The 19030-nt window shown below is 55.6% G+C and overlaps 1 protein-coding gene across 21 annotated transcripts in view; it reads left to right on the top strand.

The window, feature by feature from the left end:
- COL13A1 (collagen type XIII alpha 1 chain) overlaps positions 1–19030 on the top strand; it is a 149077-nt gene that overhangs the window by 59026 nt on the left and 71021 nt on the right. For 11 of the 21 annotated variants that reach the window (XM_041749337.1, XM_041749348.1, XM_041749344.1 and 8 more), the window contains exons 4-7: positions 9674–9700; positions 12544–12579; positions 15168–15194; positions 17233–17283. In XM_041749337.1, coding sequence (XP_041605271.1) covers positions 9674–9700; positions 12544–12579; positions 15168–15194; positions 17233–17283 — 141 coding nt within the window. The remainder of the gene's footprint in view (positions 1–9673; positions 9701–12543; positions 12580–15167; positions 15195–17232; positions 17284–19030) is intronic. The other 10 variants (XM_041749346.1, XM_041749332.1, XM_041749349.1 and 7 more) reach the window with 3 other exon arrangements.

The following is a 19030-nucleotide window of genomic DNA, read 5'->3' as shown; positions in this document are numbered from 1 at the left end:
ATCCCCAATGTTGGCAAACCATAGGGTTGAGCGAAGGCTGGGGCCTCAACTCAAGGGCACAGGCAGGGCTGTAGGTGCACGGGGAGCCCCAAGGCAGGACTGGTCCCATTAGTCTAGGGCAGGGCTTGTCACCCCCAGTAGAGTTGACATTTGGGACCACCCCATTCTTTGTTGTAGGAAGTGGTAGCCTGTGCATCACGGGACGTTTAGCAGCAACCCTGGCCTCTACCTACTGGAGACCAGAAGCAGCCTCCCAGTCATAACAATCAAAAGGTCTCCAGATATTGCCAACTAACTATCCCCTGGGGTGCAAAATTGCCCTCGCTTCAGAAACCGTGCTCCAGCAGGCACAGCATGACCAGCACTGTCCGTCACCCCAGCTCCAAGGAGAGCCGGAGGCAAAGCATTTGTCCCAGCAGAATGGGTGGGTCGGCACGTGGCAGAGCCAAGTGGCAGGTGGTCAGCTGCAGGCGGCTGGCAGCAGGCACCAGGAGGCATGGGTCGAGGCTAGGACCCCAGCTGCTGGGAGCCCAGCGGTCAAGCAGGGTCAGATCGCAGCTCATATGACATTAAACCCTATGGCTCTTTGCTTCCCCCTCCAGGACCAGGACTGGATCCAGGGTCTAGGCAGGGCCAAACCCCCAGAGTGGGGCAGGAGGCTTACCTGCCCGCATCAGAAAGGTATGAGTCTCAGGGCCAAGCCTCCCCTCCCACCCCTTATGACTTTCATGACTTCTAGCTCAACAGCACAGGCTTCTGGGTAAGAGAGACCTGGTTCAAATCCAGGCTCTGCTGTATGGAAATTCAGCCTAACAAAAAACAAAACCCACACACATAAAACCCAGACTCAACCACTTAAGATAAGGAGACCACCTTAGGCTGGTTGCTTAATCTCTACACCTCAGGTTCCTCATGTTTGATGTGAGGATGAGGGTGGCGACCTCAGAGAGTTGTTGCATGGGTTAAATGTGCTGCTTTAATGACCGTCCTCAGTGGGATGCCTGCCACATAGTAGGCGCTCAGTAAATGCTGTTGATTGAATGGGTACATCCTCCTGCGCAAGCCTTTCTCCCTAAATCCTTTTGTTCAGTTCATTCCCTTCTCTGGAAATTCTCCAGCTTTCTAACAGAGCAAAACTGTTGATTTCTCAAGGGGAGGAAATGAGTTATTCATTTCTGTGTCACTAGAGCTTAGCCTGGGGCTGGGTAGGTATTAGGTGCTTAAATAATAAAGTCTTCCTTTCTCGAAGGGCAACGACTGCGCCTTACGCTTCTCTGTATAGCCACAGCCTGGCACCGCGAATGACACATGGCAGGCGATCGTCAGGTGTATGTTGAATAAATGAATGAATGAATGGACAAAAAGAATGGTGGAAGAAAAGTATGACCCAGAATTCTACCCCAAGATCCTTCCTAGAAGTCCATTCCTCCATGTCCATTCAGGAGGAACATCGCTGCTTCCCTGGAGGCCACCCAAACCCTGGAGAGGACAGCAGCATCCTCACTGAGATGACAGTTGACAGACAGACAGAGGGAGGAGGGTCTCAAGCAGAACCTCTGCTGTGGATGCTGCTACACCCTGCTCTGCTCGCCCCAGGGCACTGCTGGGCAGGCCAAAGGTGGAGTCAGGTGGCTTTCTCCTCTTTCCTCCTTTAGGCTGTGGCAGCATGGGTATGGGTTGGTTAGGAAGCCCCAGTAGCCCTGGGTTCTGACCCCATCCCTGTCACCCACCCACACCACGACTACATGGTCACTACCCTCCCTGGGCCTCTGTTTTCCCCTCTGTACAATGAGGACTTGGTGCTGCATTGGGGTGACCCTCTCCTTTGGTGCCTGGCCTCGGGACAGGCTGGTCAGCGGTCATGGTACTGAGGATGGCCAAGTGGCCACATGGGAGACCCGTCTGCAACATCAAGGCACTGCTGGATTTCACAAAGCCATGAGCTCCAAGCCACCTCTGAGCTGCTGGGCCTTGAATCCAGCGTTGTGGGTAAAGGAGTCCAGTGCTGACAGGGGTAGGGCAGCATTTAGGGCCTGAGGATTTTCCAGGGGAACACTTGAGGATCATCAGTGATGGGGAAACGTGTTTATGACAGAAAGTCTTTTTTTTTTTTTTAAATAATTCCTCTAGCCTTCTTTCCCTTCCTAAGGTACAGAATCAAGTAATAAACCGGAGCTCTCCTCATTCCTCAAGTCTGAGTGGGGAAGTGGTGGCTGGAAGAGATTGACACAGCCAGATTCCCTTGCATAAGAAAAAGGAGCCCATAACAGAGAGAGACAGAGGGAAGGGAGGATCTAGAGAGAGAAGCCAGAGGCTGAAAAGCTGGGCATGCAGGCAAGGGAGCAGATCTGTGGGCAGTTTGGGGGTAGGCATGGAGGGAGGCACTGTAGCGAGGGCCTGGGGACGGTAGCCCAGGTTTGCTGTGCCCCAGAGTCTTCATCTGCAAAATGGGGATAATAGAACCTTCTCCATAATGAGAAACACTTAGAATGATGCCCAGCACCTGGTAAGGACCATGGAGGTGTGTGCAGTGACAATGGTGGTGACGATCATGTGGAAACCCTTGACATCTTTGGTAGAATTTGTATCACTCTGGGGTGGACCCAACAAACGGCTCTCCTGGGAGCCGGCTAAGCGCCCAGTCCGGTGTCAGCTGCCCAGCCCCATCCAGCTCACCCAGGCAGCGGGGACGGCTAACAGCAGGCCAAGCCATCGCCGAAGCAAGGCTATGTCACCAGAGGTTCCTCCAGAGCCAGTGGCTCTGGCAGGCCCGGAGGGTGCAGGGCATCTGTCCTCCATGTGGCTCAACCGTCCCAAACTTGTCGTGTACTGAACTTTGTCACCAGCCTGTTTCTCATGAGGACGCTTCCCCGAGGCGGGAGGTATGGACTTTCCAGCTGGGCTGGCCCCTCTGGCAAGCTGCACTCAGGGGATATTTTCAGATTCTGGGTGACATTCCCCTGCCCCTCCACCTAATAGGTCCCAGATGCTCCCCTCCTCCGTCAAGCTCCCTCCCTCTCGCTGTTCTGCAACCGTGCCAGGCTGCCTCGGGCCTCCCTACCCAGTCACTACTCCTCTTGACTTATTATTTTCTTAATTTAAAACATTTTGTTCCCCCTTAACACTGATGGCTTGACAGGGGCCAGCATGAAAGGGGCTGTTTCCTCTTAGCCGGACGGAGAAGCAGGCAGGTGAAGGCAGAGAGAAGGAAGGCGGCCTGGGGAACGCGAGGAGTCAGGGGAACATAAGGAGTCTTTCTTGGCTGAGCATGAAAGAAGCAACAGGAGTAGCAGCTGTGTTAACGTGGCCAGGTCACCGGGGGCCGGCAGACGCACCAGGCCCAGCTGGGAATCCCACGGGCCCTGGGGGTTTCATGACTCGCGTCAGGGCAGAAATGCTTTCGGTTCACTCTCCTGCAGCCTCTGCTTCTTCGGCACCTTCCCTCTGCACCCATCATCCTGCTGCCTTCACGGAGCATTTGAATCTGTGATTCTTGGCTGTCGTGTGCAAAGAGATTGGGCGTTGCTGAGACCTGGTGGGGGGGGGGGGCAAGGTGGACAGAAATAAGAGAGGAGAAGGAGAGAAGCGCCCAGGGAGCGGGGAAGCCCTGGGCACAGGAGGGCAGGGAGCAGGAGGAAGGAGTGGGCAGCAGACCCAGGGGGTAGAAACGCCTGACTCACCACTCAACAGAAATCAGGACAGGCCAGAGACATGGGGGGAGCCTGGTGAGGAGTGTCCGTTCGCCCCTGCTGCTGGCCAGCTTGTTGCCGTTGGAAGCCCGGAGGGGACAAGTGAGCTAATAACCGCCCTCTCTTGAGGTTCTATCACACAGTTGACATTTTGCAAGGTGGCCTTGGTGCTTGGGCACCTGCGTTCTGGAAAGCGACCACCCCCGTGTCCCTAAGTCGGGGCGGGGCCCCCCAAGGAGCCCATCTCCTGGGGCGGGAAGTGAGAAGGGACCATCCTCGGGCAGTTAGGGCCCTAGCCGGGCTCCGCCTGGGGCCCAGACCTCTGGATTTCTCATCCAATAATGGAAATAAGGAGATGAAATAAAGGGGAAGAGATTATATTGGGGAAAGTGGGCCAGGAAAATACAAACTTCGAAGACCAGATGGAAACCCCTCAGCAGAGGAATTCTTGGACTCAGTTTCTAAGGCAGCTCTGCTTGTCCTCCCCGCGGTGACACTGACCCTGGCATTTTCTCTGTCTCTTTCAGGACCTCCTGTAAGTAACTCCGGCCGCAGCCCAGGCTCACACCTCTGAAAGGCCTTGCTCCCTGCTGGTAACCGGGCCCCGGGTGGGGGTCTTCCGGGGGAGCCCCTGTACTCTCTGCAGAAGTTCTGCGGGGTCCCTCCAGGATGTTGACACAGGGGAGGAGACTTCCATTTTGCTTTCCAACCACCTCTGTGCCTCTCCTCTCTTGGAAGGGGACAAGACAATGACTAATGACTGCCCCTGGGGCACAGCAGGTCCCAATTTCAATCTGAAAGGCTGGCTTGCCCCATTGTCAGGCTAGCTCCTGTGTCCCCAGAGGAAGCAACTGGACTCACAGAAGCTCCAGGTATTAGAAAGAAGAAAGAGATCATCTCTACTCACTTCTGGTCCCGAAAGGTCTCCTGGCCTTTCAGTAAACAGGTCAGCCAGTGCGCTGCTCTGAGTGAGGGTGCTCCCAAGGCCGTGCTGTCCACACGGCTGTGTGCGCAGCTCCATTCCAGCCAACCTACCTGAGGCCGGTGGTCGTGGCTGGTGGTGGTAGTGGGGGGGGGGGTGTATTTTGATGTGAGGGATCGGTTTCAGTGGGCTAGACAGCGGGAGACAGCACAGATTAGAGCAGGTCAGGCTCCTTCCCCGGCCCAGGGCGGGGCGCGGGAGCCCAGTCACTTCCAGAGAACCTGAGAAGAGCCCACGGAGACTGTCTCCCCGAAGTAATGGATCCAGAGAATAGGAGCTCGTCTTCTTTGAGGACAGCATTTGATACCCCAACAAAAGGCCCCAGAGGTTGCCGGGAGGGCTGGGGATGGGAGTGGGAAGGGCGGAGCACTCACAGCAGATCTTGCCAGGGTTCCTGACAGCAGCAGCGCTATCCCAAGGCTTGCTCAGAGCTGCCATCGCACGGCGGGTCCCCTCTTGGCCTGTCCTTCGAGAGCAGCCGGCCCACTTTGCCGTCAGATCAGTACTTACCCCTCGGTCTGGTCCTGAGAGGCTCACTGAGGCCGTGTGGCCGGCCCAGCCCAGCTCTCTGGCCGCCCGGTTACAGGGAGAGGAAAATCGTGTCAGTCCCTGAAAGCAGGGGGATGATTTATCGTGGCATGTTTTAGATGTCAGATCTCAATTCCTGTCATCAATCTTCCAAAATAAACTCCGCCATAGGAGAGACTTCAACAGACCACCTGCTGGAAATGGGCTGCTTTTCCCCTTCTTTCCTGACAAAGCCAAAAAGAGCCCTCCTCACTTCCTCCCACGCCTGGGATCTCCCCCATACGCCCGGCCCCCCCACGGCCAGGCTGCTGGGCCAACCTGCTCCGGTTGGCCTGACCAGGGCCTGCCCCCCACCCCCGGAATGTAGCCTTCTGAGAGCCTCCACTGGCCTCACCCCCAGGGGGTTGCCAGCCAGAGAAGGTGCTGCTGCTGCCTCTGGGGGCTGTGCAGTGCAGGAGCGAGTGAAGGGGGATGGATATGGGTCTCCCTCGGTGTCCCTGCCCACCGGGCTACCACCTGAGCCCAGCATAAGGGGGAGAGCCCAGGTGGCTCCCCGACACAGCCTCCGTGTGTGTCCTGCACTCTCACCTTACCCTGGTTGAAACCACAGGGAGGAAAGGGGAAGCTAGCTGGGGTGGGAGTCATCTCCTAGCCCCGTTCTATCAGCTTCCTGCAAAGGAACAATGCTGCAGAGGGAGGCCAGGGATAGAGAGATGGCAGCTGGTGACAGGGCCTGTCCCCACCTCTGAGTGTCTCTTAGGAAACCCTCCTGGGGTAGCTCTGTAGTCCGGTTGAAAGACCCAGGTTCCCATGGATACAGGATGGCCACTGCCCAGGAGGATGGATTTAAGTAGCAGCAGGAATCCCCACTGCGCCACCCACTGCACCCGTGGCAGACATTGCTAATCAATCAGGGGGCTTCTTGCCATAATGCTTTACTCAGCGGCTACCAACCCATTGGAGTCTGCGCATTGGCGGTGGCACCTGCGGCCCATGTCTGCCTTAGATTTCAGAGAGAACTTCTTTAAAAAAAAAAAAAAGATTTTATTTATTTATTCGAGACAGAGAGAAAGGCAGAAACACAGCCAGAAGGAAAAGCAGGCTCCATGCAAGGAGCCCGATGTAGGACTTGAACCCAGGAATCCAGGATCATGCCCTGAGCCAAAGGCAGGTGCTCAACCACTGAGCCACTCAGGTGTCCCCAGAGAAAACTTAATGGGAACTGTAAGGCTGAAACAGATGGCAGAGGGAGGTGGGGAAGCATCTTTCTCCGAAGGAATACAAGGGAAAACGTGATGTCCAGCTGCCACCGTGGCTGAAAGTGATCCTTACTGAAATCCTAGCTCGCACTTGCTGTGTGTTAGGCACTGTTGTGTCTGCGTGGAGGCAGTGTAGCATAGTGACTCCAAGCTTGGGCTGTGGAGCCAGGCTGCCTGGGTCCCAATCCCGGCCCTGCCATTTCTAGCTGTGTCAGCTTGGGCAAATTGCTTTACCTCTCTATACCTCGGTTGCCTCATCTGTAAAATGGGGATAGTAATACTGTCTGCCTGTTGTTGTTGTTTTTTTTTTTTTAAGATGCTCTTTATTTGAGAGAGAGAAAGTGAGCATGAGCAGGGGCAGAGGCAGAGAGAGAGGAAGAAGCAGACTCTCCGCCGAGCAGGGAGCCCGATGTGGGGCTGGATCCCTCTGGGATCACAATCTGAGTCAAAGGTAGATGTTTAACCGACTGAGCCACCAGGTGCCCCTAGCGTCTGTCTTTTCCAAGAGTTGTGAGAAATATATAAATATGTAATTATATGCATATATGAGTGTATATCTCTGCATTTATATACATAAACATACAAATGTGTGTTAGAACACATTTCCGGTTAGAATATATTAATCCATTTAAATCCTAGATTTAAAAGATTCTGATAAGCCTTTAATTTTAAGGAGGAAATTATGATTCTGTGCGTTTTCATTAATTTATTATTTCATCTATTTCTACCCACCTTATTTTAAAATGCATTGTGGGGTGATTTACAAACTAGATATGGAAACAGTGGAGTAGAGTGGAGAGCAGAGGCAGGAAAGCAGAGGGATCCAGAGCTGATGACATTACAACATTCCATGCAAGACGAGCCACTGACTTGGCTCTGAGCTTCCTGGTGGTCAGAGCAAAAAGGAAAGCAGAGTTGTTCAAGTCAGGCTGCGGTAGGGTAGGAGCACCCCTGCCACTTGAGTGGAACACAGCTTTTCCTGGTACTGAGACCCAAGATAAGTCCCTCCTGGGTGCAGATGAGGTAGGATGAGTAGGTGGTTGGTCCACAGGAGCAGTAGGTAATCTGTCCCTCTGTCCCTCTTTGGAGCAGACCCACTGTGTGCGTCTCCCTTCCCAGGGATGTGGAGAAGGTGGCTGCCCTACCTCTTGCCCCACTCCCTGGTGGCATCAGGACCAGGCAATGTAGAAGTGACAGAAGGCGGCATTGGCTCGGTGCTAAAAGCTCTGGGTTAAGGAGGATGCTTGGTGCCTGAGCTGTCTTTGTGGGGACCTGGGAAAGGAGGCTGAGCTCCCAGGCTCAGGGCATCCTCCCTCAGGTTCATTTATGCACAAATAGGAATTAAGAACCCACTAATTGCTCAGCACTCTGCAAGGCATGGGAGGCACATTCATGAGCAAAACCCAAACAATCCCTGCCGTGGGAGCTCACAGTTTAGTGCCGTGGAGGCAAAATCAAGCAGAGTGAAGAGACGGGGACTGGTCATGTACCCATGAGAGCCATTACCCCGCATTCCCCAAGGACTCCCTCCCTGGGCCTGACCTGGGCTCTCTGCGCCGCCGTCTCTGGGATGTCCTCAGGGATAAGGGACAGAGGGGGCGACTCATTCCGGTGCTGCCTGGGTTTGTCCGAGCAGCCTTGCCGCAGACGGCCTTGTCTTCCAGTGAGCACCTTGGACCCGCTCCTGGTTCTGCCTTGGGTTTTACAGGAAGAGCAGGAAGTCTGGAAAGAGAGAAACCACATCCGCTGGCAAAGTCTCCGAAGGGAGAAACCGAGGCCAGATCCACACACCTCCAGCCAGTGCTCTTCTCCAACAACCCTAACAGCTAGCATTTATGTGGCGTTTGCTGTATGCCAGCCCCCGCACCGTGTGGCTCACATACACTGTCTCACGGGATCCTCGGGGACAGCTCTAACTGTTCTCCCATTTACGAGATGAGGAAACTGAGATACAGGGAGGCCTAGCAGCTTGTTAAGGTACCAAGGAGGAAGTGACAGAGCTGGGAACGAGCACAGGCAGGCTGACTCCGAGCCCGTGTTTGTCACTAAATCCTTCCTGCTGTCTCTGTTACCATGTCCCCAGGACCCATGCCCCAGCCCTGCCAGTGCAGCATCTCTGCGCCAAAAGCTCTCTCCAGGTGTTTCCTCCCCTTCACCAGGTGCACCCTGATGCCCCCAAGGCCCCTTCTGAGCAGTTTCTCAGCCACCCTCTTGTAGCAGAGCCACCTGGAAGTTCAGTGCCAGACCTAAAAAGACATGATTTTCTTGGGATTTGCTTGGTTCTTGAGCCATCGGCTCTGCACATTGCTCCATGGTCGTTACCAGCACTAACGTACATTTTATTAAAGGTCTTCCTTTTCCACTGGGATTTCAGATCCATCACACGGAGCCTTTAGTCTGTGCCCAGAACTGTGCCAGGCAAGAGTACTGGGATAATGGGGATAGGGCTGAAAGACACTGCTGTGGTCCATGAAGACAGGCTTCTGGAACCACACAGGGCCGGGCCCCACATATGATGGGAACCAGGTTCCTGCCTCGTGCCCAGCACTGGCTCATCGTGGAGAGGTCTGAAGCTGGTTGGAGGCATTAGAGGAGGGATGTCCCACTGCTTCCCTCACCAACCCAAGAAAGGGGAAGAGGCCCTCTGGGGTGCCCCTCTTCCCCTGGCCCCACAGCCATGTTCCAAGGGCACAGCTTGTCCAGCAGAAGCATCTCCTGGCAGATGTGCTTCGCCAGAGTGGGCATCTGACTTCTGCACGGTAGGACAGGGAAGACCCAGCCCCCTCAGGCCCTTTCCAGGCCAGCGCCAGCACGCACGCATGGTGGACAGACTATCGCACTGACTGAGATGGACAGGCTTCAAGGAAGGGGAGGTGTTGGTGAGGCCCACGGCCCTAGTGATCCTTGAGTTATGAGGAGCAGAGACATGGGAGGGGACATTCTTGTCTTTCTTTTCCTTGCACCTTCCCTGGGTCTGACACAGAGGAGACCCCCACTAACTGCTTTTCTGAATGAATAAATGAATGAGTGAATGCTAAAACTGAAAGGAAGCTTAGTGATCAAGGTCCTGCCTTCTTTTCATTCATAAAATAACAGAGGCTCCTAGAGCACAAGTGACATCAGGCCACATAGCTAGTTGGGCAGTGTGGAATGCTCAGGTGTTAATACCTTGACCTTCATAAATCTCTCTCTCTCTCTCTCTCCCTCAATTTCAGGGTCCCGCTGGAAGACCTGGCCTCCCAGTAAGTAGCTTTCGTTTCTTCCTTCCTTTGTGTCTCTCTCATCTGCTCTCCTCAACCCCAGGGCTGGCTAGGTTGGGTGGCTGCTTTCCTTCAGGCGTGTCTGGGTGAAAGGCCTCGCTCTAGCACCTCTAACCTCCAGCTGAGAGGGAAGCTCCTGGGTAGCCCCTCTGGGGCCCCAGGCAGGCAGATGACAGCACGCAGGCCCTTCCAAGGCTGGACTTGACCTCTAGACTGAAGGTCCTCTAAGGGGGGGCTGGAAGAGGAGGCAGCCCACTGGCCTTCACTGGCTATCCTCCTACCTACCAGCTTAGCCTAAGACCACTGTCCTTCCTTTGTCCTATGACATCTGGTAAGAAGAGACACAAAAACTTTGTCGTCCCCCCCACCACCCGGCCCAGTTACCATTTCTGGATGCTAGAGAGGCTGAGTCCAGTAACCATGGAGACTTTGGATTGAAAGTAGAAGTAATACTAATAGACTAAGAGCCACCTCTTATTGCAACCCTACGATAGGCCAGGCACTGCTAATCGCTCTTCATATATTTGATTTGTTTGACGACTCAGTGAAATGGCTATTATCATACCCATTTTATGGATGAGGAAACTGAGGCCCACAGAGGTAAAATACCTTGTCCAATTGTCCAAGCTTCAGTTAAGACCTATGGAGGGGCCCATGCTGTCACACACATTTTGTACCTCTGTTTCCTGTGGTCTGTGCTTGACACCTGAGAACAGTCTTTAAAGTCTTCAAAGACATGGCTCTGTGGGATGTAGCCTGGGACATAGATGCACTGAGTGCTAGATACTGTGGGCCCTGGGGTGGCTGGGGAGTCAGGCAAGATGTGGTAGCCAGGCTGAGGGCGAGGCCAGGTATGGAGGGTAAGCCAGGGACTGGCACTGGGCTACCCTCCTGGCACCCAGGGCCACATCCACTGGATGCCAGACCCTTCTGGGCATCCCAGCTACTCTTCTTTTAGACATAAATTATACCGTAACCTCTTGACTAATCTAGCAGCTTCTAGAATTCATGTCCAGCAGTGACTTTCTTAATGAAATGCATGTGGGAGGGTGTTTAGCCTCGAAACTGGAAACTCTCCCAGTAAGTATGAGCCCCGGAGCAAAGGAGGACGGGCAAATCGGTCCCATGAAATCCAAGGAGCGGAAAAATCAGATGACTGGGGAGAACGTGGGCAGACTTTTTTTTTTTTTTTCTGACAACGTCCACCTTTAAAAGCATTTGGGGGCAATTCACAGAGCAGGGGCTGCTGCACAGAGTTCCCAGTCTCTGGCCATTCCATGCCTGTCCCTAACCCGAGCATTTTACGGCCAGGACTGCAAAGAACATTAGTTTTTAAAAAGAACCCGAAGAGAAACCAAAACACACATGCTGCAATATCATTCAAAAGCCCAAGAGTGCGTGGGCCGTTGGGGGTGTCACAGCCAGTGTGCGGCAGGCCTGGTGTCCCCAGCAGGAAGGGCAGACCACTGGTCCACGGGTCATGGTCCCGTCCCCCTTGTGCTTCTACGTGGGGAGACCTGGGAGTGACCCGCAAGATCTGCTGTTGGCAGCCCCTTGTGAAGTGCAAAACGTGTGAAGTACAAACATGCTTGTAAAATTCACTTGCCCGTGGCGGTGCTGGGCTCACTACCTGTAGACACGGCTTATGCAACACTCACCAGGTGCCAAGCCCCGGGAGAAGGCTTTCCAGGCCCACCTTCTCGTAGCATCCTCCCAGCTGCCCCTTGAGAGAGACGTGGGGGCTCAGCAAGGTACAGAAACAGATGCGGACTTACGATCAACGCTGCTACCCCCGTTTACTTTTTTGCAAAGGGTGAACTAGAGACACCACTGGCCTGTGTGTGTAACAAGAACCTAATTTCAGAGCTACTTGCTGTTCTCGTGTGCATCTACGTACATCTTGAGATGCTAACTGTCCCTCAAGGTTGCTTCAGTGGGGTCAGCAGTCACAGAATTGCCCCCCAGAAATGCCCACACCCTTCAGGGGAACCCACAAGCCCATCTCCCTCCTGCCCAGGAAGCCGGGACAAACACTGTCTGATTTTTGGCCCCGTTTGCTTTCTGTCCTTCTAGACTCCTAGCAAACCCCAGGCCCCACCCCAGATTTTATGATGTCTGCACACGTATGATTGCAAAAAAATATTTTCTACCAAAAGCGAGAGGAACAAAACTTACTAAACAGATTTCCAGAGTGAGAAAATGTAACCCCTGGCTACAAAACAAAGTGGTTCCCTCTGAGCAGCTGAACCTCATGATGCAGCCGCATCCACATGGCTCCCCATCCTTCCTGTCGGTGCAGGGGCGTGGCTGAGAGGAGGGCCGGGGAAAAGGACTGTCGTAGCCTTCTCAGACGGAGGGCCTGGCGAGGAACAGGGGGACATGGGCACTCACCTCCGCTCTGGCACACATAGACCACTCACCTGTCACGTGCGGCCACCACACCCCCAGCTCTGTGCCTCGGAGTTGAGCCGGTTGAGGATCCAGCACATCCTGGCAACAGCTGGCCTAGACTGTGACAGCAGAAGTCTAAGGAAGGAAGGGCCTTGGACCCCTTATGAAACACACAGGACAACCGAGGCTCAGGCTGGGGACCAGACTCCTACGTTAGTGCATTTTCCTCAGCACCGCTGAGTGCAGGTCGTCACGGGGTGGCTGCTTGCCTAACAGTCCTTGGGGGCTGAGTGGGCAGCTTCTTCCACACGACACCTGGGCTCCATCCCGACTGCCCACGCAAAGCAGGTCTTGGGTACGTAGCCAGCCCATGGGGTCCTTCACGTGCTGGCCCCGCTCCAGCCACATCTAATTGTTTCTGCCTCCTTCATCAGGGGGACAAAGGTGCCATTGGGATGCCTGGACGTGTGGTGAGTTGGCACATTTGCACCTGCTTGGGTGGCCACTGCTTGCTTCTTCATACTGGCTTGTTCTCCAAACTATGGCAACCTCCCCAGCCCCAAGGAGTGGTCAGACCTCTCTCTTCCCCCCACCCAAGTCAGCTTCAGAGAGGGACAAGAGGGAAGAAGCTTTATTCCGGTCCTTCAGATCTTGCAGTATGACTTTACTCTCCAGACAGCTGCCATGGCAAAGGGAAAATCCAAGAAATGGCACTGAGAAAGTTCTTTGTCGATCACCCACCACCTGGGTGACAGGATGAGGCCCAAGCCGCTCCTGACGTCAGGAGGACTCCCACCCCCTCCATTCCCCCCACCCCAGCCCCCATCACCCTCAGATCTCCAGCTGCTCTGCAACCACCACCACCACCCCCAGCAAGGGCAGCAACAGATGGTGAGAAATGCAGCCTCAAGATGCCCTATGGAAGCTGCAGGGGGGCCGGCTTCCAGAGACATCCTCCCTAGGCAGAGGCCAGAAGCTTCTGGAGACAGGGCTGGCTCCCAGGTGGTGCCTCCAAATCCTCACCAAGAGGCTGGAAGTTAGACACTGAATGTTTCCTGCTGAAAACTTAAGATGAAGACAGGGAAACAGGAATGTTCCACAGGGAGGGTACAGCTCAGAAATGGGGAGGCTGGCACTCGGCCTTGGGGCCCCAGCACCAGGCGTGTCCTGGGGTGGCTGCTAGCCCTCCAAGGAACTAGAAAGGGCAGCCCAGGCACTGATGGTGGCCCAATGGAGTGCTGGCCACACGCTGGCCTCACCAGCACCCAGTGAGTCTAGGACGTGCCCAAGCTACTCTCCCCGTCTACCCCTGACACCCTGCCAGCCATCAGCCTCATCCTGCACCCTGGCTCCCGGGTGGCCTGAATGCCCCCCACATCATCCTTCCATGCCACTCACACGCCTTGCCTCTTGACCTCACCTCCTCATGGGTTGGCCTTAAACCGGGTGTGGGTTTGCTTGCCTGGGGTGAGCCCCGTGCTCGGAGAGAAGGCACCCAGATCTCAGCTAACACTGGAGAGTGCTCACTACATGCTGGGTGTTGTGCTCAGAGCCTCACATGCATTAGATTAGCTGGTTCAGGGTCCCCAGAACTGCCCACAGCAGGCACAGCTTCCACCCCCATTTTTCAGATGGGAACCCCGAGGCTCAGACGCTAAGTGACCCTGTCCCTCTGCTTCAGGTCTCTAATTCCAAACCCCGGGTCTCCCAAGCCATCCCTGGTCCCTTCCCATGTGGAGCAGAGAGAAAGCAGCCAGCCAGCCCTTCTCAGGGGCTCGCCATGCAGCAGCCTGGGCCGGGCACGTTCTCCACTGTAGCCTTCCAGAAACTTGTCCTACTGATGAGCATGTTGAGACTCAGTCGGCCTGGGATGGGGGGGGAGGTGTTGTGGAGCTGGGCGTTGTACCCAAGCTGACTGTCAGAGGCCAAGGTCCTGGTTCCTAACAAGTAGGCTCCGGGACTCTCCACCCTGAGTGTCGCTGCCAGCCCACAGGGACGGCTGCAAAATGCAAAGGCCTGCCCCCTCCTGCCCTCCTTCTTGGGCTCTTGTGGATGTGGGTCTTCGGGAAGTGTCCATCTGAGCTGAGTTCTCACCCTCAGCGGTGGGGGCACGGGGTAGGAGCACAGGAGGTCCCCCTTTTTTTGACACAAGGCTGTTTTCAAGCCACTTGGGGGTTTTCACACTGCTTGTGCTATTTTAAATGTGACAACGGACCCATTTGGCTGCCCAGCAGGAGTCCTGGCCCCGAGCCTTCTGATAAGGCCTAAGGTGGTCAGTGGGTGTGAAATGCATGAATTGCTCCTGTGGTTCAGCAGAGTTGGCCCCACTGGCTTCAGTGGATTCGGGTAGATTGGAGCTGTCTGTCTGCTGATTGCACCCCAGACCCATCCCCCCATCCTCTATCCTCCCAAACGTCTGTGTCCTACTGTCCATCCCGTATTCCTGTCTTCCCTCCCCTACCACCTTGCCTGGCTCACCCCGATGTCTCCCGCTGTGTGTAGCTCTGCAAAACTTTGTGCTTGGCTCTCAGCTGGACCTTCAAACCAACTAAACTCCACCTCATAGCACAGTCCTTGGGCAAGTACCCCTTATCTTCACCACCCCCAACACCTCAAGTGACCCAGTCAGCTGGGGACATGGCTTCTCAGGAAGATTTTCTGACCTGGGTGGGTCTCTCTCTCTCTCTCTCTCTCTCTCTCACACACACACACACACACACACATACACACACATACACACACACACACACACACACACTTCGAGAGGGTCTCTTAAGGCTCCTGCCACTGTTTCTCTCTGTTATCTGGGACAGCTGGTGGCTGGGGCCAGGCCCCAGGGAGAGGCAACAGCCATCGTGCACTGTGCTTGTCGGACATGGGACCTGTCACGTGTCAACACCTATGTTGTGTTTTGTTCTGTTTCTTATCTCACGGCGATTTCTTTCGTTTGGTCACTGTGCCATGAGCACAGACTCCTGTGTGTGTGCCTCTCTCTTACCCTTTCTTTTTTCTCTCCCCCTCTCTCCTCTACACTCTGTGTTGCATGTGGCTGCCCCAGGGAGTAAAGGGCCAACCAGGCGAGAAGGTGAGTCCTCACTCTGCCCACCACCCTTCGGCCCCAGTGTCTTCCCCTTGGACCCTTGGGGGTGCTTTCAGAGGCCCCCATTTCAGCCTTCCCCCAGCAGGCAGGGCCCAGCACTCTGCCCTCACAGGCTCTCATGGCCCAGCGTCCAGGTCCCTGACTCCTGGCCAAGGCCCCAGCTTCCCTGCTGCGTGGGTCTAACCAGTTCACTTTACAGAGAAGGAAACTGAGGCCAAGAGAGGAGGTGGGGCTTCCTGGAGCTCCCACAACAATAATGACGGCAAGCAGGGGCTGGAAGCCAGACCTCCTGATGCCCAGCTTGGTACTTCCTTGCCTGTACGTGGCAGTGCGTGTTTCTTGAGCGTCTCCCTATCTCCCAAATAATGACAGTGGCGGTGAAACACTAGCACTATGATGTACTAAGCACAAACTGCCAGGTGCAGAGGTTTTGCCTCTGTTCTCCCAACTAACAGAGATACAGCCCGTCTACGGAGGCTTTGATATTCTTCCTCACATGAGGGAGAACTGAAGCACAGAGAGGCAGCTTCACAGATCCAGGGTCACACAGCAGCAAGTGACAGAGCCAGAGAAGAGCCCCGGCATGTCTGACTCCAAGGCTGGGGTTCCTCACCATTGCGCTATGCTGTCCTCCAAACAGGACAAAGGCTGTCGCTAGGTCCCACCCCAGAGGGTCCCCTCCTGGGGCTCCAGGCTGCCTGGGAGAAAGATGAGGGACATGATCGATCGATCGTTGCAAAGGGATAATTGCAAACATTTGCTGGCCCCATCATGCGCCAGGCACAGTCTTAAGCACTTTACAACATTATCTCGTGAAACTTGCACAGCCATCCTATGAGACAGGTGCTATTATCCCTCTCCTTGCACAGATACGGAAACTGAGGCAGAAGGAGGTTAAGTAGCCCAAGGTGCCATAGCGGGAGGGAGCAGAGCTAGGCTTCATTACAGTATCCTGCCTTGTGTAACAATTGCTGTATCATTGCCGTGGTACAGACAGTCACAAATTCGAGATCACTGCTCACCTACGTGTGAGGCATGACAGTCACAAATGCATTTAGGTCCTTTGCTTCCAAAGATAGCAGAGCAGCCCTCAGCACCCAGTTCACAGAGGACAGCTGGGGGCTGGGAGAGGGTCTGGGACTTGCCTGGGAGACCTGGGAGTGAGGCCCCGGGCGTTTCCTCTGCCAGGAGGGGGGATTCCTGGTGGGAAGCAGCATCCAGCCCTCCTCCCAGCAGGGCCGGGTCCAGGTCCTTCCACCAGAGCATCATCTCCGACCCCCATCTGCATCCCATACACCTTCATCTTTGTGTTGCCCCTCCTGCCCCCAGCACCCACATGCGTGCCTGCACACGGTGTAGATATCTGGGCAGCTCGGCCACCCTCGGATGGCACTGGGAGCTCCCAGCTCAGCAGTGGCCGCCATCCTCTCGGGGCTGAAAGTGTGTGTCTTGCCCCCTCCTCTGTTCTGAGCAACGCCATCCATGGGGCAGCCGGGTTCACCTGTTGCCTGGTGTGCACCACACAGGCATTTGGGGGCTGGGGTGGAGACAAAGGCCTCAGGGGCTCTGAGCTTGGGTGGGGCGGGGGCAGGTTGGAGGGCGCTGGGCAGGGCAAGGGGGAGGCCTCTGGGGCCCGAGCGGTGTGGCTGAGCTGCGTGCCTCCCCCTCCCTGTGCTACCTCTTGCTTATCCCTGCGCTGCACCCCTTCCTCCCTCCTCTGCCTGGGGTCTCACCTCCCTCTGCCCCTGGTCCCGCATCTTATGCTACCGCTCACTGCTCTTCCCTCTTCATTCCTCCTGCCTCCTGCTGCCCTTCTCTCTCCCTCCCGGATGCTCCATGCACCCTGTGCCTCCTCTCCTCTGATCTTCCCTCCTCCCTCCATACCCTCTGCCCCCCTGTCCACCTTGCCTCTGGCTGGGTACCCCACCCACCCTGCTCCCCTTCCCCACCTGCCAGCTCCTTCCTCTCCCCTCCCATCCCTACCCCTCTCCCTCTCCCTCTCCTGTCTCTCTCTCTCCCACAGGGGGCCCCAGGAGATGCCGGCATGTCCATCATCGGCCCCCGCGGCCCCCCTGTAAGTGGTTTTTCTCTTCTTCAGGGTGGGGGATGGGCCAGTTAATGACAAGGGTTCGGGTGGAGGGGCAAGTCCTGGCTGTGCCTCTGGGCCTGGTGGCCACTGCCTGTGATGTGGTCAGCCAGGCCAGGCCTGCCTAAATAGACCTAAATTACACCCTCTCAGGAAGGTTCGCGAGGGCCACCCTTTGGCCAGGAAACCAGCAGCTATGAGGTGGCCTTGCTGTTTACAGGCAGGAGAGAAAGCACTTGTTTCTCCCCAGAAGGTGTGCTCCAGCTTTCCAGGGGACAAGTCTTGCTTCCAGAAGCCCCTGGAGCAGATACCCAGCATCCAGATCCATTGCCCCAAGCACCCACTCCTGGTGTCAGCAGAGGCCCAACCTACCACTCGTCCTCAAAGTCTCCTTCCTATGTACACTGCTGGGTCCTGATTCTTAGTAGCCTCTATCCAGTGGCCCAGAAATCAGAGGCTTCCCCCTCAGATAGGTTTCCTTAGGGACCAAAAGGGAACATAGGTGATGATGTGGGAAGATATCGTGACTATGGGAAGAGCCCAAACCACAGGGCTTCGGTACAATCACCAAATGTCAGGTAGAGAGGACTTCAGTGATGGTCTAGCACAGCCCCCTCAGAAGAGGAAACTGAGGCCCAGAGAGGGGCCAGAGGCCCACACACAGAGACTGGGGCAGGACTAGAACCTAAATGCTTGACATCCAGGGCTTCCACCATAGATCAGGCCATCCTCACCATGCTCTGCTGTGCACTTTTCCTGCCCTACACAGTGAGAGGGTGAGGGAAGCAGACAGCTACCCTCTGGGAGTGTGAGGCTAGCCCAACGAAAGTGTGGAGTCCAGCCTGCCCATTCCCCTGCCTTCACCGAGGGAGCCAGTGGGAAGCAGGAGCATCTCCTACCCCTAGTCTAGGGATAGGGGTCAGAGAGCACATTGCTAAGTCACACCCAAAAGAGGGGCTGTGCTGAGAGCGAGGAGCGGAGGGTCAACCCTTCAGGGCTGCTTGGAGGTGGAGGGCAGGTCAAAGCGGGGAGCCAAAGGGCAGGTCTAGGGGCTGGGGAGCAGGGCTGGCAGGCAGGTCAAGGGCAAAGGTTGGAGGCAGGCTTGGAAGGGCTGTGGGCTGCAGAGATCCAGCCTCCTGGGCAAGATTTCCTCTGATTAGGGTCACCCTTGGCAGTGAATCTGGCAGGCAGCATCCTAAGACCATTACACACTGCAACTCACCAAATCCTCACAAGAACCCCACCGGTAGGTACGATCAGCGCCTCTGTTTCATGGATGAGAAAAGCCCAGCACAGAGAGGCTGAGTGACTTGCCCAGGGTCCTTCACTAGAGTGTGGCCATGCTGGGATTCAGTGATTCAGCCAGGCCGTGTGGCTCAGAGTCTGCCCTTTGGACCCTCACTGCTGTAGCAGACCCCCAGGCTGCTTGCTTACCAGCATCTGTGTTTCTGAGCCCATGTGGCCACTGCACCATCGGGCCATAGCTTCTGTGTGTGTTAGAGGAGCCACCCCGTGGATGCCCCAAGCCCAGCCATTCCGGACAACGGTGGTACTCAGCCAGGGGGTCGCTAGAGAGGAGCAGGTCTCAGAGAAGGTCTCAGAGAAGGTCACAGAGAGAGCCAGTCCCCAGGTTCTAAAGGCCAGGACCAAGCGTGGGCAGGCCTGTTGGGTGAACAGAAGAGCAGCAGAACACAGGCCCTACCCCTTGGCCACCGCCTCTGATTGCTGCCCAGGC

The sequence above is a fragment of the Vulpes lagopus genome, chromosome 3 (assembly GCF_018345385.1).
Source record: "Vulpes lagopus strain Blue_001 chromosome 3, ASM1834538v1, whole genome shotgun sequence".
Lineage (NCBI taxonomy): Eukaryota > Metazoa > Chordata > Mammalia > Carnivora > Canidae > Vulpes > Vulpes lagopus.
The sequence above is the reverse complement of the archived record's forward strand: the minus strand, read 5'-3'. Positions and strand labels throughout refer to the sequence as shown.